The sequence below is a fragment of the Nelumbo nucifera genome, chromosome 8 (assembly GCF_055504915.1).
Source record: "Nelumbo nucifera cultivar China Antique chromosome 8, China Antique-T2T, whole genome shotgun sequence".
NCBI classification, from domain to species: domain Eukaryota; kingdom Viridiplantae; phylum Streptophyta; class Magnoliopsida; order Proteales; family Nelumbonaceae; genus Nelumbo; species Nelumbo nucifera.
The window spans coordinates 37,019,008-37,037,033 of NC_142656.1; the positions used below are offsets into that span (position 1 = coordinate 37,019,008).

Below are 18,026 nucleotides of genomic sequence, written 5' to 3' on the forward strand. Positions count from 1 at the left end.
CAGATTTAGTTCGGTTTGGTTACAAGAACAAACCTTGAAAATGCAGTTTTCTAAATTTAAAATACGATTCTCGGATGGAAGTAAAGAAAATTTTGAAATTTTGCTCAACCTTCCTACAGGGTTTGACCATCCATATGATGGATCTCCCATCCCTTCCCTTCAGCTGGCCCATTTAGGTTCACTTTGTATGGTGTGGGACCCCAACAATGACCTTACATAAGCCCACATGGTTTCAGCCCAACCTTTGAGAAAAGGCCTAGCCAAATTCACTATCAAGTACATTGAACCCCTATGTCCATCAGTATGGACTCTTAATGGGCCCAACATTTACAGTTAAATGATGCTTGAGTCCAGCCATCCTATGAAGGCCCAAGGACAATGGACTTAAGTAAGATATAGCCCATCAGGTAAACAACACTTAATGGTCTCTTACACTTAACCTCTCAGCCCATAATGAACAAATACTACCTGACAGGGAAGGGCCTCTCCCCTGACTGTAAGGTTAGTGTTGCACTCTTTGCTCGGATGGGTCTCAGGATTTAAAACCTTTTGAAAACCCTTTTTCTTAAAACATAATATATATATCATATAAATATATTTTGCAAAACAAATCTCAAACACGGTTGAAATCGACTGTCGGCAGTTTCGGTTTCCATCAAAGAGAGTGCAGTCCCAATTATTCACTTTGTCCGACAAAGGTGCTGATCCTATCACTATGATCACCCACTAAAGTGAATTCTCAGACTGCCCCAACATACATAGGTTTTGACCCCAAAGGATCTCACTAATTGGCATATCAAAGATAGCCCGATTCGACACCCAATATAGTACCATAATCAAGTCCAGTGGTTATGTGTAACTTTCTAGTTTTTCCCATTAGTCTCCAAGGTCTAGGATATAACTAGAAAATGGTCCAGGTTCTGTGCTTCAAACAAACACACATTACATGTGCTTCGAGTCTAACCCTAGCAACTGAGACAAGCTACTCCAACTTCTTTGGCAGAACATCAATGTCGGCCTTGGCAGTATAAACTCTCCAAGTCTATCCAACGGCTGAGAACATGATAAACTAACACGAGTCTCATAAGTGTCCAGTTTAATAGGTAAATAAATACACAAAAAGACACCAATCATAACATGAAACAATTATGTACTATTATTCATTTACAATAAATGTATCTGTACATCAATTTGATTGGAGCTAAGGGCATACACTGTTTAACAGAGACTACTTCTGAGGACATTGGAGTAGTTACTGAAGCATCTCTTTGATCTTCATATACCTGTCGAAGTAGTTGATCCAATCCACCTTTTGAAGATTGACAGTGATGTTATGTTAGGCGACTCTCAACTCCCATAATCTAATCGATGAGATCATAGAACTTGTCATCCAAAATCTTCAATTCTTTACCACCTTTAAACTCAAACTTTTGATTTATGTATGGTTGGTTGTGGGTGGTCCTCTATTAACTCTTTAGGGGGAGGGGAATGAGGTTGATTTCAATGGTCTTCAAACTTCTTAGTGCCATCTCCATGTTCAAAAAAGAACTAGATATTCCAAATTTAAGTTCAATGTAGGAGGCACTAAGGAGATCTACCTGAAGGATGATAGATGGAAGTAAAGAGAGGCTCCTTGGTAGGGGTGTCAATGGACTGGTTTCGGGTTGGACACCGCCCAAATCGAAAGTGGTATGGATGGATTGGACAGTCCTAAAGACGATGTGGACTCGGACTAGTCCATACCATAAATCGTCCATGTATAGAATGGATTGAAGTTGGATTAATTCGAAAGTCCGTTGGTTCATTTCATTTGAAACTTCCAACCGACAGTCTCACATAGGCAGAGAGATGATGCCATATGTACTGTATTGAAGAAGGCGCATTTTACAAAGACTTCCACAATAAGAATTAAGCATGTTCGAGACTTTGTGTTCTTCCCTTCTCGGTTCTCAACGCGACTTGATGAAACAAAAATTTAGGGGTGTCAATTGGATTGGATTTGGTCCAATCCGATCTAGTCCAATGTGAGTCCATTATAAATGGATCAGGTCCAATCCAATCCAATGAATGTTTTGGACCAATTTGGACTGGTCCAATTCAATGTCTGGGCCATCCAATTTGTTCAGATTCATTCTGATTTAGATTGGTTTCAACCCAAACCCGGTCCATTGACACATATTCTTATCTTATATCAATGGACCAGATATTGACTTAATCCAACCCAATCCAATATAAATTTGTTACAGATAGACCAGGTCCAATCCAATCTAATAAATATTTTGGACTAGATAGATTGATCCAATCCAATATGTCATATTGGTCTATCCAATCCATCCAAATTGATTTTGGATTGGACGGGATCCAATCCAAAACTGGTCCATTGACACCCTTAAACAGAACAGTACAATCCAAGATCTGACCTTGCTTGTACTCATATTTTGGATTTCGATCATCTACGAAAGTTCATATTTTGAAATGAAACCAAACCTGATATGATAATATGGATTTCTTTTCCTACCAAATTTGGACAGGATATGATCAGCCCTGATGCACAAATATATTGGAAATTGGGACAATAACTTGTTTACCGCATCTGAGTTGGGTCCACTCACCTCAGAAGCAGTGTTTTCAAAACTGGACCAAACAAGATGGTCAGACTGGAAAAACTGAGAACCAGTCACTTGATCAGTTCCATTTCACCCCCAAACCGCTTTTTGGCCAAAAACCATTGATTTGTTAGTGAACTGCTGACCTGGGAAGTCAAACCGTTGAACCATCGACTCAGAAAATGGTTTTTTGTCGGTTTTTAATTTTTTATATATATTTTTTTTCAAAATAGATGGTCCGTTCAGTCTGAGTGGTTGGACCATTCAACCCGAGAATCGGTTCACATAACAGTTCCTTGTCTGATCTGATTTTAAAAACTTTGCTTAGAAGTCTAGCGATCAACCTTTTATCCATAATCCACGTCACCCACTTAACTCAATTTTCCTTATGAAATTGTTGTGGGTGGGTTTACATCAATGAATGCAAACTTTGATTCTTGATATAACTAGTGCTTTCAAAACCATATTGGATGGTTGAACCAGAAAAACCGAGAACAAGTCACCTAATTGGTTTTATTTCACCCCAAAACAGCTTTTTGGCCAAAAATAGTTGATTTGGTCAGTGAACTGCTGACCTGGGCAGTCGAACCATCGACTTTGGTAATGATTTTTGGCCCCTTTTTAATTATTGTCTTTTTTTTGTCAAAACAGATGATCCATTTGGTCCGAATGGTCGGACCATTTGACACGGGAACCGGTCTCCAGAACGATTCCCTATCCGGTCTGGTTTTAAAAAACCTTGGATATAACTATATAATATACTCACATATACAACTGTGAGTATATTAAAACCATTGATTTGTGAAGCATGTCAGCAAGGTGAGAGCAAAATGTAATGTTATGAGGTGTGTGCATGCAAGGTAAGGCCATGATAATGCGATCAATGGGGGTGCATCAAGACCTAATAGAATTACGATCAACTTGTGATGGGGAACATGCCAAGAGTATGCAATGGGAGGATGTAACATAATGCTCCATCACAAGGTTCTTTTGTGACGAAATCTGAGTAATTCGGATCAGGTAGGCAGGCAGAACATTGTAAGCACGTTTAATAAGCACTTATAATTTTTTTTTGACACCTGTCCCTTAAAATACATTCAATCCACCCTTAAAAAAGATTAAAACCAACTTTTGACAGTTATCAAAATATTTATCATGCTTACTTGTGTTGTGCCTACTAGATCCTGTCCCAAATATGAGAGGATGACATAGCATATTTACGGGAAACAATTTTGTTGGAAACTCAATGTTGCCACATTAATGTCTTGCCACACCGTTATTTCTCATGCACTAGCTGCTTGTGCAACCTCACGGTAGATCATGCGTCACAAGTGATGTGATGTCTACAGTGCATCCATGCCTTTAGATATAGGTATTTGAAGGATTTGCAAGAATTTTTTTGATGTTTCCGCATGAATATCCAAAGTGTATCACGATACACATCCATACCAATAACATATGCAATATTGATATCTAGAACCTATAAATGGGAGATTGCTATCTAATCCAAGGTGATGTGTTTTTGGGAAACCATCAATATATAATAGTGCTAAATGGTTATCAAATAAGCCAATCAATAAATTATTTTTTGGCAAAATTGAAATAAATATGATGTCTATGTAAAAAAAGAAAAAAAGAAAAACACTTTATGTTTGGGGTTGTCTTCATATTCATATTGGAATGCCTAAAGGATTTTCTGCAGCTTGGCCGCAAAATAAAAGGTAACGTGAGAGTTAAATCTATATCCTGTAAAATAATAAAAAAATAATTTTTATGCACACCATTGACAACATTTAGAATTGTTATTCATTTGATATTCAACTCAACTCAACAAAGTCATGTCCCAACTACATGAATCCCATTTCACTGCCATTGTTAAATTATGGACCCTCAAAATCATTTCTCACTACTAGAACTAATTGAATGAAAGTATTGCTCAATTTAAGGTACGTTAGACATGTGGATCAGATCAGTGCTGGAGAACAAAGAAGATGACATCTAGATTCTAATGCTAAACAGTTCAACATGCCTCAATTGATCAACCATACCTGCAACTGAACCAACAGCAGCAACAAGTGAAACAAGCAGAGAAAACATGCTCAAGCTCTGCAAAAGCACCCATTTGTAACTTCCTCTCTTGACCTTTGCTTGTTGCATATACATGGATATGGGAAAGTACACTGTCAACGGCCAAAAGGCAACCGAACCAAGCAATCCCAAAATTGCATTGAAGAATGGAAATACCATAGCCACAAAGGTTGTAAAGCCACAGAACAATGTCCGAAGAAGAATCTTGCATTGTGTAAACTTTATCCTACGGGCCTTTGTAAAGGGTACTCGTATTGTATGCACATTGTGGAAGAATCCAGCTGAAGGATATTTTGAAGCCAGCCATTGCTCATATAAATGGAAGATAGGTTGTGAATATACCTAAGATGAGATACCGGATAAGAGAAAGCTCATCATGAAATCTACCCTCACGAGTTAAAAATAGGAGATGCTAAAACTTTTCTAAGAACATGTAACATCAACTTAATTCATACGTTGGAGAGAGCTAAGCAAGAATGATTCATAATAGGTTTCTCACTGTTTTTTTCTCCTAAGATCAGATATTGCTTCCAAAGCTTCATTTCAGTCAATTAGCTAGCTTTCTAGGTTTCTCACTTGTGTCAACTTGAAGTTCGATGATGCCAACTTGACAAGAAAGAAAGAAAAGGATAGATGGGATCCATAAGATAAATCTACTAGTTTCCCTGTTGAATTTCTCAGTAATATCTGAAATAAAATTTTTTAACCTTAGATTCACCAATGGATATCTGGAAGTCCTGAGTTCAGATCTGCTCCTCACAGAGCATGCCTCACACCATCCTCACAGTGCATCGCAGCAGTGCATTGGGAACATCTTCCCATGTTTGATAACATCATGTACAAGAGATATTCTCAATGCATGCCTACGATGCCCTGTGAGGTTGGTGTGAGGCACGCTCTGAGGAGCAGATATGATCTCGGAAGTTTAAAGTGAAAACATTATTACATTATAGTCATTTCTCTCGTTTGAATTAATGCTTTAACATCATGTAAAGTGATTTCATCACATAGTGTCAATAACTTAGAGATTAATTTATTTTCTAAAATTAATTTTAGTTTTTATTAACATCCATCTAATGAATCAGTTTTAGAAATTGACTTTATAACTTAAAAAAATAAGAAAAGTTCCAACAAAATGATATAATGAGAGAGTTCTAAAGTGAAATCATTATTTCATAATAGTCATCTCTCTCGTTTCAATTAATGCTTTAACATCACCATGTAAAGTATTTTTTTTTCACATAGTGTTAATTAAATTATACGGAAAAGTACAGACAGGCTCATTGCAGATTTCTGAATTCCACTATAGACCTATAAACATTCCCTAAATTATAAAATAATTTGTTTTTTTTAAATTAATTTTAGTTTTTATTAACATCCATCTAATAAATCAGTTTTAGAAATTGGTTTTATAACTTCAAAATTTAAGAAAATTTCCAACAAAATCATATAATTCCAAGTGCCTCCAAAAGCCTTGTACACTAATTAAATAAAATATATAAAAACATAAAAGGTTCATAAATTTTGTAAAATAATCAGAATTTTCCCAAGTGAGTATGCCAATTCATCAAGCGGCAGGCCTAGTAGATTGAAAGTTTGAAGACTTTGAGTCAGCTATCAACTAGACAATAAAACCAATTGATCCAATGCATGGAATAATTGTACCTGATAAGCTCCAATCAAGTGTACGAGGACAGCAATGTTCCCAATGTCGACAAGCCAGAATGGTTCATAGAATCCAGTAAGAACATTTCCAGGGGCATCATTTCCAAATGCAACATACCCCAGACAACCCAGAGACACATAAAAGAATGTTGTTATTCCAAGACCATATAGACTGGCTTTCTTCATTGTTTTATTCTCTGGCGGAGGAGATTTCAGCGTGTCCTTCATAAAGTGAAAGAATGTATTACATGGATTGCTTACAAAAAACCTTGCTTAGGAAAAAAACAAAGAGTGTTTTCTATTATAAAGCCTCGTACCTGGATTTCAACCAAAAGCATGGAAAAGGTATAGGCGAAAGCAATATTCCCTAGAGCTTGGAAAGAATGCCAAACCTTTGTGGCTGGAGTGATGCCCTTAGATCCTATCTTAACTCCTGTTAAACTCCCTCTAAACTTGGGCTTGGAAGCAAATTTTACCATACACAAGTACATTGAGATGAACAAGTAAGCTAAGGACATAAGAGCCGCCATCACTGAAAGCAGTGTTACTTTCTCCAAGCTTGGGAGTTGAGACAATATGATTTCTATTCCCCCAAATATGATCAAATATGAATTTCCTGATGTTTCACACTTCGCATCATGCCCTTTCTCATGGAAACAGTTTGATCGTTTCGTGGCCCTATCACATTCATTGGAGTAGAAAAAGCATTGTAATAATAGGTCAGAGAATATGCAGTTCATTAATGGACTACTAAATGAAGAATTGAAAGTATAGTTTGAACATCTTAAGTTGCATTATATATATGCTTACTAGAGGTAGAGGACCGTACAATCCACTGGATTTGTCAAGGGAAAATGAAACAACTAAAACCAATAACCATTATAAGGAAGGAATGCAATGCTGTTTAAAATAATTAATCTTTATTTTAATAATTTGTTACAAAAACAATTTAGTAATTTGGATTGATTATATTAATAATTTTTAACAAAAATAATAAATTATTGCTAATGAATTAGTAAAATAATTATGTAAGCCAAGCTTAAGGTTTAAGACTTCATGTTGGGCTTGGATTGATTCTCAACCTGATCCAATCTGCCCAAGTTGCACCCTTAAGAGCAATGTGACATTCATAATTGGACTAAGCCAAATTGGGTGCAACCTGTGAATGCATTATTTTTGGGTTTTCAACTATTTTTAGATAAGAATTAATAATATTGAAGCCAAAATAACTATGGAGGGATGGGCTACCCCCATTGTGCATCCCAATGAATTGAAAAATAACAGACCTTGGACCAGCCTTTGATTGTGTATTAACAGTTTTTAAGGCTGCATGGCCCAACCAGTCCCATCCTATATTATTATTTTCCATCTTTTTTAAACACAATAAGACGGTTATGGATTAAATCCAAATTCAATCTAAAATCCAACAGAATAATTTGATGTAGACACAGATCTGGAGATTTCATAATTGAATGTGGATGCAATTAGACTGAATGGAATCTAATCCATTTACAGCCCTAATGCCAACATTATGTGTGCACTTGGTGTACATCCCACCAAGGCCTAGCTTAGAAGAAAATAGTTGCTTTAGGTCTAGCTATGTTGGCCTAAGTTATAAATGATCATTTCTAAGTAGGAGTTTTGTAACAATTCTAATTGAGTCATTATTGGTTTTATTATTTTAATTATTTTTAAAAATATTTTATATTGAACTCTAATGGTTTATTTCATTGTTTTTAATATTTTTTAGTTGTTCTTACTAATTTTAAATGTCTTGATGATATTAGTTAATTTTAAATAGAAATAAATGTATTTTAATTTTTAATTTAAGAACTACTAATTTTTATTAATTTGTTAATTTTTAAAAGTTGCTAGATGAAACTTGCTAAATTTTAATATTTTATAATCTTTAGTGATTTTTTATAGGATTCAAATTATAAATTTTTGACAAATAATCAATTAAATAGAGTTTGAGTATGAAACAAATAAATGGAATACAATAGGCTAATAATGGAAGAGACTTATAGAAATATGTTAAAATAGGTTAATGATGGAAGGGATGGAACCTATGTCTTAGAATTTTCTCTCTCTCTCTCTCTCATGGTCTCTATTTTTAGGTGATTTAATTATTTATGGTAACTTTTTTAAACCAATTTTAAGTTGTTATTTGTTTATAGGTTAGGCTAGGCCTGTGCCAGCCTTGAAGTATTAGAACTAAGCTTGGGCCTTGAGAGCCTTATGCGGGCTTGGGCCCGAGTCGGACTGAAATGATCACCTTTAAGTAAATTGCTTTTGGTTTATTAAATTAGTGAGGAGAGGAGAGATACTAAAAGAAAAATAAAAAGAAAAAATAAAAGGGAAAAGAGTAAATGAATTTTTGGCAATTTAATAGAGCATTTGAGAGGAGAGAGAAAGTTAATGGAATGATTAATGAGGGGAGACAATGAAAGGTGTTAATGAAAAAGAGAAGAGAGTTAATGAGGAGAGATGTAAGTCTTAAAGACTTAAAATTGAATGGCTACTTGAGTAATTTTGTTTAATTTAAAAAAAATCAGAAAAAATAGAAAATAGATAAATGGTGGGGGAAAAAGGAGAGCCATGTTGACATGGCATATATATATATATAGTGGGAAGGATGAAAATTTTGTCATGCCCCAAACAACCAAAGTTAGTAAAACGTTCATTTCAATTATTTAATTGTTTGAAGTTTTTATTTGAAAAGAACACAAGAATATTAAATATAAGAGTTGCAAATACACTTACTAGAAAACAATTGAAGAATTGAAAGATTAAACCGTCAACAAACTATCACCAAGAGAGCCTGACATCCTCTTGTTGAGAGCTACGTGACCAGTTTTGACATGTTGTACTCATAGGATTGTGGCCAAAGGTGCTTTTTTAACGACAATCTAATAACTCTACCCTCTCCCTCCCCTCCCCTCAGAGGAAGGGGAAAAAAAATTACTCAAACCCTAAACCAAGAAAAATATAGCATCTCCCTCACTCCTCATATTGAGAAGAAGTGCAGATATACAGGGAGAGCAAAGTTGTTAATAGACATATCTTGAGATATTAAAAGTCAACCAAATTGTTGCATAGAAAGTTTAATTACCTTCTTCTCCCTCATTTCCTTTCTTTGGCATCATTAAAAATCACAGGGAAAACAAGAGCACGCATTACAACAAATTCTTTCAAAAGGATTTAGTTACAAAAAGCCTACTTTAACAAAATAATTATTTTCATCACACTTAAAATCTATACTACTTTAAAAAGCACAAATGGCCTCAAGAATATTTTTGGAATTTTCTATGGACAAAATTTACCCTTCTATATTTAAATTTAATGATAAAAAATGAGGGCAAATAGGGTAATCCGTTCTTGATATTAAATGAGTCGAAAAGAGGTAATTTAAAGATATTCAATGCATTCAATTCTCTCTCATTAAATCCAACATTTAACTTATTAACTTGCATTCATGTTCATTGAATCATATATTCAAGTCATTCTTTGTTTCTTCCCATCATTAAGTTCTATTAATTAAATCCATACTTAATAAATTAATAATTCTTATAACATAAAAGCTTATAATTTTAAAATCTACCTAGCAAAAATAGTGTTTTCATCTAGGTGGTGGTAAGAAATTAAATCATTTTGGGTTAAATGGGTTAATCCATGTTGCCCTGATTAAATAATAAATTAAAAAATAGATAAAATTAAAAAATTAAAAATTAAAAAGAAATGGAAACAATTTTAACATAAATATTAAACAATAATAAGTATGATAAATAAGAAATGTTTTTATTAATGATGGAAATGGAATGTAAAATTTAAAACCAATTGGAAATAAAAATATTTTCTTATTTTCTCTAATTAAATCCTATATTTAAGATATATTTTTCTCATCATTAAATTCTTGTAATTAAATCCACAGTATTAATTTTAATAATATAAAAATAAATATTTTGAAATGTAATTTGAAAACAATATCATTTTCTTCCTTCCTATTGGTGGTGGGTAAGCAATTCGACCATTTGGGGTCAAATTGATTAATAAATAGTGACATAATTAAATAATAAAAATTAAAATAAATAGCTATGAAATGTAAGAAGTATCTTTATTAATGATGAAAATGGAATGCCAAATTCAAAATCTACCTAGAAATGAAATGATGTCATAGTCAGATAATAAAGTTTTTAATAATTGAAAATACAAAGAATCACAAAAATAAAAAAAAAATGATAGTGAAAACTTTGGGCACATATCTAATGTTATATATTTATAAAAAATAAAATATTAGGTATGTCTCTAATATTGTGCATTCATTATGTTGAACAAAAATAAGTTTTATACATAAGAAATAATTTTATTAATGATGGAAATGTAATACAAAATTTAATGTAACTTAGAAATCAAACAATTTTTATTTTTAGATGGTGGGTTAGTGGTTTGATTCAAATGATACCATAGACAAACCAAAATTAAGTGTAATAAGTAAAACATATTTTATATTATGTAAATGAAATATATAATTTAAAGGGAAAATTATAGTCAAAGTTGGTTGTACATTTAAAAGTAGGTTGCAGGTTGGTCCAGAAATCAACAAAACTCTCACAACCAGCTCTACATTTCAAATTAAAAACCCCCGCCATGTCATCAAGGGCTTATGTGGCTGTTACTAACATGGGACTTCTTGTGAGAGTTTTGTTGGTTTATGGAACAACTTGTATTCTAATTTTAAATGTACAACTAGCTTCAACTATAAATTTCCCTAATTTAAAACTAATCCAAAAGCAAAGCTATTTTCTTATCTAGATGGTGGTTAGTGATCTAACCTTTCATTAAAACCCATAATGTCATAATTGAATAATAAATACTTAAGTTTAACTTTAATCACATTGTTACTTTTGTTAATTCTCAATTTCTATCTTAACTATGATATATCTAAAATTCAATTAATTAATATGAAGAAACTTTTCTCATGTGCAACGCAAGTGTTTAATTATTAGTTATTTAAAAGATTTAAATAAACATATTGCATGCTGTATATTTTATATTATTAATTCCAACCAAGGATTTTATCCAAATATAATGAAATTCAGAATATTCTCAAAATTTCTTTTAATATTTTTAAGCCACATATTTAGTAGTTCTGATTTTGTTTACCTTAAGTGAAACCAAAGTATTACAAAATTTATTAAAAACCATTGTCATGCATGGAGATTTTTAAATAATGAACCTCACTCTCAACATTATAAATTGAACCTGTTATAAAAAAAAGACATTATAAATTAGAGCTAATAACAAGAAAGGTAAGGTTCTTTTGTTTTGAAAAGTTAACATATTGTGCTTGCAAAGGAAATAGTTCACTCCATGAATAAATCTAAAGAAGGAAAGGGTTCTTTTCTTTTAAAATTTGGTCTTGCAAAGGCCTACAATAGAGTAAATTAGTAATTCCTTACTGCTTGCAACTTCTAGGTTTTTTTTTTATTCTTTCTGTTCCTTGATCAAAGCTTGTATTGCCTCTCCTAGCATGACAATCATCATAAACAGAGAATGTAGTCATGATTTTTCACCACAAAGAGGGTTAAGACAAGGTTGTCTCCTTTCTCCTTACCTCTTCATTAGTTATATTGAGATCCTGTCTAGACTCTTGTCACAAGTAGTGTTAAATGGTGTGCTTAAAGGAGTTAAGTTGTGTAACTATCATGAAAGAATGAACCATCTACTTTTTGCATACGATATTTTTCTCTTTGGAGAAGCTGACCACCATGAAGTAAAGAAAATCAAAGAAATGTTTGATCTCTTTTGTAGGTAGTCAGGCCAACAAGTTAACTTCAGTAAATCATCCATCCACTTTAGTAAAAATGTTCCATCCTTGACTAGAGATGCCATTAAGCAAGAATTGGGAATTATTGAGATGAAAAAGGACGAGATCTATCATGATAGTCACCTTCTTGTAAACTCCAACAATGCGTCATCTTGGAATTTTTAATTGATAAATTCAAGTCCAAGTTAAAAAACTGGAAAGCTGGAGTCCTCTCACAATCTGGCAAGACTACTCTCATTACGTCTACCCTTCAAGCTATCCCCTTGTTCTACATGGCCACAACAACGATACCTAAAGCTGATTGCAAAGTAATGGACAACATCTGTCGAGATTTCTGGTGGGGAAAATCAACGTTCAATATATTTGAAGGTCTGGCACACGTTCTTACGTCTACAAGATAAGGGAAGACTTGGACTAAGAAAACTTTCCTTGATGAACAAAGATCTTCTCCAAAAGTTAGCGTGGTGGTTTCTTATTGAACCAAATTCCATCTAGGCTCGAGTCCTGAAGCAAAAGTACCTTTGCGGAGTTTCCTTTTGGAAACACAACATCAGAAAAATTGCTTTCCTTGTTTGGCGAAGCATAATAAGTGGTCGTTCTAAACTCCTAAATGGTTGTAAATGGCTGATTTTAAATGGTTGGGAGGTGGATATTTTTGATGACCCAAGGGTGGACAGGGAGCCCATAGAAAAACCTCTCTCCTAGTCCAACTCTTGTAGTAAGGTTGCTCTCATTATTGATCACAACTCAAGTTCATGGAAGACAGATGACCTTGAACAAATCTTTAATCTTTCAATCATCAACAGAATCAGATAGGTCCAGCTTCTTACTATTGAGCAAGAAAGCGAGGATAAATTGATTTGGAAATTTACCCCACATGGGAAAAAGTGTTGGGGTTCATAATTTACCCCACAAGCTCTTGACAGATGAGTGTGAATTTTATAACATGGGCTACTTTGCAATTTTTCTAAGTGGAAAAAGTTTTGGGGTCCTAAAATGCTTATTCGTCGAATCAAAATGTTCATTTGGAGGTGCATTATGGAGGCAATCCTGGTTGGTGATATAATGAAAATTGGTGATTTCCAAACGTCCACTCTGTTTTGAAAAGCTTGAAACTATGGAACACCTATTCTTTTCCTATCCAGTTATGGCACCGATTTGGTTGGCCTCACCTATTGGAATGCGGTAAAGGGAATTTACTGCTGCGAGTTTGAGAAATTATTTTGAAAAGTGGTGAAGGGTGGACAATACATTTAGTTCATCCATACCCATTCCTATTTTTGTTCAGGGGGCTATCATAATGTGGTACATTTGGAAATCGAGAAACAGGTGGTCTTTGGGCTTGCTCACAAGCTTGCTCTATGCTCCACTCATTTTACATCTCATTCTTGTGATCGAGTAGCTCACAAGCTTGCTCAATATGCCATTAGGCATAACAGAGCCACGACCTGGTCTGAAAAGGCTAATAAAGTCTTTATTCATCTCTATTTCCACTTAATTGATCTATGTCAACAATTTTAACTATGAACAAAACAGGGTTACAAGACTTTCTGTGGTTTTCGTCAACTTCTTCAATTCACTCCTAGAACAAACTTATTTGATGATGTTTTACTACTATAACAACAAAATGAGCCCATAGAATATAAATACCAGTAAACTTCACTAATAGCGGATTCTTAATTAATGAGTATAGTCAGGGTAGATAGATTAACCACTCACATTATACTTGTGGCAGCTGTTACAGTGTACCCAATCATAGTTCCCCAAAGAATGATGAGCTGAGCGATGCCACAGACAAATACATCTCGTTTGCCTGAAAGAAACAACAGATATCCACATGGAAATCTAAGAAATCTCAAACTTGTTACAGTATGAATATTAACTTACATTACTACATATCTGTACTGCTTACCCAGACATGCTCGTACTACATCCATGTACGTGCGGTTCCTCGTTCCATTAACTGGATCTGGAGATCTGTAGCAGTCACAAAGAAGAATGGCAGTGAAATAGGTGATGACTGCAAAGATAACAAGCACAAGCGTCCCAAAAATCCACCCGATTTGAGCAACACTCCATGGCAATGCTAGTACACCTGATCCGATCACAGCCGTTACAGCATGAACAGTAGCTGTCCACACAGTACCTACACCAAATATTGCCCAAAGGACCAAGAAAACAAATACAAATCAACCAATTTGATAACTTGGTTTATAAACTCTATTTCACAATTCATGAACTCCGAAATGTAGTTTTGAATTCGATGACTATCTGAGTATCTGTATGTTATAACTGGGCAAAATTATCCGGGTCAACATGGAAAAGTTCAATCACCTTGGCCCAGTTCACTTTTCTAGATGGTCTTTTGGATAATGTCGAGCTTTTAGACTTTACAGTGGTTCTGAAAATCCACTACATAACAAAATCAATACCCATCATTTGAACATCTGGGTTGATTTCTCATGTGAGGCAGAATTTCATTTTTATGTTTTTTTCATGCGTCATATTAAACCTATTCTAAATTTGAATTTCCAAACTTGTTTGGGCTGGACTGCGTGAATGTACCAAGCTATTCTTTGTCTTAATGACCATGCTCCATTGCTCCCAAACAAACTGAGCAAGAGGGATCTGCAAGAGGACAAAGTCCATCCAAGGCAGAAGCAAAAGTAGGAGATTTCACTCAACAGAATTCGCTTTTAACGACCATGCCTCATTGCTTGATGTCAACAATAATGGAATCAATTCTGTTTTTCTTGGTAAAAGAATGATGGAATCAACTCATATGAGTAGCACTATTCAGAAAAAAAAAAAAAAAAGAACTAGGATGAGCGCGCTATTGGGTCCCGGAGCTATCATCCATTTATTCCATTTGGCTTTGGCTCAATTTATAAAAGAGGAAACCGTCGTGTTCATGGTGGATGATAAAGCCACTCAGTTGAAAAGTACTTAAATTTTCCAAAAGAAGGAAGCGTGACCTTATCATCCACCGTAATTAGTACCGTTTTCTAAATGAAGCAATAGTTTTCTCGTGTTTCCCACTGCCTTGCGAAAGAGGTATTTTGCTCTTACGTCAGACGGCCGACCCACTCGTTTTTTAATACAATAGGAGTATTCCTTCTGATTCTTACTCAGGAGTAGTTTAAGAGATTTAACGACTTATGGGAACGGAATCTGCTCCTCACACTTGGGCGCTTTACATGCACATCCACCGTGCATTGGAAACATCTTCCGAGAATAATAATTTAGAAGTATGGGAGAAGTTGCCAATGCATGATAGGATGTGCGTGTGAGGCGCCCAATGTGAAGAGCAGATCCGGTTTCTGATTTATCATAAAAATAATACAAAAAAGGTATTCTCCTTATGCGAACCTACTAAGAGTCATGGTTCTTACTCGGACCTACTGTTTTTCTTTTTAATGTAAAATGGGTCTTCGCACTTAATTATACCTGCTCTTTTTTTAATGCAAAATGGGTCTTTGTTACTCGGACCTACTATTTTTTTACCGCAAAAAAGTCTGAGTTTTGGCCATTTGATAAATGAGCTTTGGGCTGGAATTAAACCAAGAACTGAAAAACCTACAGAAGCAATAAGCATGTGAAGTTTCGTCTAGCGCCCGAGTTTTTTGCCATATTTACTCAAAAGCTGACAAAGCTTGACATTCCGTTTGAGGAGGCTGAGCCGAAGATTCAGGTAAGCTGGTTCAGCGGTTTTGTAGCTCTTGAAATAAGCTATTCAAATCCTTAAAACGAGTCAAACGACTGAATGGTGATTTCACTGATTTGGATTGGGTTCTCTGAATATTTTTACCAAACATGGCATATAGGCCGTGTGGGTGGGCTTACCTCGGAATAGCAGAAGCCGCAGCGTTTCGGCAGATCAGTCAAAGCTTCAGCCTCTCAATCGGGTATACGTGTCCGGAACCGACATTTCAGGCCATATAAAACACAATACATGGCATGTAGCATTAGCAGGCTCCACCGACCACCGCTCAAGATTATTCAACTATACACGAAAGTGTCTAATTACAAAAACACATTTTTTCACCCTACGTATTTACGAACTACGTTTCCTAGTCTGCTCTGCGATGTTTTCTCTGACTGTAGCTGGATCTTGAAAATTTAACGCTATAGCTGATTTCAAATTATGCTCCGTTATGGCTTCAGTTTCTATCGAGTTGTATCAAAAAATGACATCAACCATGAAGATTCTAAGACCAAAGTCGGGTTGTAGAATGAAAAATAGATAAAATAGAATGAAATTCTTCTCTTTAAAGGCTTCAAGCGATACCTGTTCTCTTGTGGTCATCCTCGTGCACCAAATCCATACGTTTAACCTCGCTGCTGGGAGTTCTAATTGCTCCTCTCTCTCTCTCCCCAGCTCGTTCGCTCGATCTGTCCCTAGCAAGAAGAAAGCATTTATAAAAGAGTGGTTGAGTGGGTGATGCTTAAGGGTTAGGCGTAGCTGTAAAGCAGTAAATTAAATGCATTTTATGCATTACCGAAAACGAAGCTAGTTATGACGAAGCGCTTTTCCAGGCAAACCTGATAACTTAGTCACTAAATACTTGATAGCTTATATCAGTATTTTGGTTGGTGGCGAGACGCTTCAATGGTGTGATAGTCGTCTTAACACTCCAAACTTTTGATGGATGCTTTGCAGACTTCTTGATGGTTTGACAGAGCCGCAGAGGGTGTTTTAATGGGGTAAAATGAGTTGAAACGGGAATTTTATTTTTGGTAAGCCGGGTTCGGTAACGTTATTATTTCTGAGAGCATTTTCCGATGATAACGTTATTATTTCTGAGATTATCATCGGGAGATGTTCTCAATGCATGGCTAGAATGTGCTCTGGGATGTTGCGGAGGATAATATTGTTGGGGGCTGATTTGGTCTCCGATACTTTGTTGAGGTGTAAGTAACTGAGATTGAGAACCCCAATGAATGAACTTGGTCGCACGTCTTGAGTAAGAAAGGGTCAAGGCGGGAGAAGGCACCCGAGTAATCTGACCATACATTCTGAGAAGGAACAGGTCATGTAGACTTTAGCCGCTTAGGGTAAAAAAGGGGCTGGATTAGAGGTCTATCACTGTATTGTGCCATGAGCCCAAGTGGGCCCATGTAGGGCCAGGCAGGGGGCAACATGATTTTTTTTAGAAATTTTGAAAAAAATAATAAAAAGTTAAAATAAATTAATAAGATAAATAAGAAATTGAAAAAAAAATATTAGAATTTTATTCCATATAAATTTTGGTGTATAATAAAATAAAATTGAAAAAATTTATGTACATATTATGTATTGGTGTTATTTAAAATAATTAATCTTTATTTTAGTTATTTGTTATAAAAATAATGTAGTAATGTAGTAATTTAGTAATTTGGTAATTTAGATTAATTATACTAATAAATTTTAACAAAAATAATAAATTATTCTTAATTATTTAATAAAATAATTATTTTTTCCATATTATGTATTGGTGCTCTATTTTATTTATTTTACTTTATTAACGTTAAATGTTACAATTTTTGTAAATATTACTTAAACATTAGTAAATATAAAATTAGGTTATAGTCATAATTAAATTAATCAATGCTCAAGCTTGAGGTTTCAAACTTTAGGTTGGGCTTTGGTTGATCTTCAACCTGATCCAACTCCCTAAGTTACACCCCTAAGAGAAATGTGACATTCCTAGTAATTAGACTGAACCAAAATGAGTACAACCCATTAATGCTTTATTTTTGGATTTTTAACTATTTTTAGATGAAAATTGTTAACATTAAAGCCTAAGGAGCTATGGAGGATGAGCTACTGAGTCCCATTACCTAGCCTAGCCCGACTTACA

General features: G+C 34.7%; 1 protein-coding gene across 5 annotated transcripts; it reads right to left on the reverse strand.

Moving 5' to 3' along the window:
- Positions 1-4,389: 4,389 nt before the first annotated feature.
- LOC104590752 (amino acid permease 8-like) lies at positions 4,390-17,230 on the reverse strand. 5 transcript variants are annotated; one of them, XM_088892600.1, is made up of 7 exons: positions 16,686-17,230; positions 16,475-16,584; positions 14,099-14,332; positions 13,906-13,999; positions 6,677-7,037; positions 6,360-6,581; positions 4,390-5,036 (listed from the first exon to the last, which is right to left on the reverse strand). In XM_088892600.1, exons 2-7 carry the CDS (start codon positions 16,509-16,511, stop codon positions 4,605-4,607), a joined length of 1,380 nt encoding a protein of 459 aa, XP_088748726.1. In that variant the 5' UTR covers positions 16,512-16,584; positions 16,686-17,230; the 3' UTR covers positions 4,390-4,604. The 5 variants fall into 5 exon arrangements, with proteins under 5 accessions (XP_088748726.1, XP_088748728.1, XP_088748727.1 ...); XM_088892602.1 differs by having other exon boundaries at positions 16,475-16,578; positions 16,729-17,016; XM_088892601.1 differs by having other exon boundaries at positions 16,729-17,016.
- Positions 17,231-18,026: the final 796 nt, after the last annotated feature.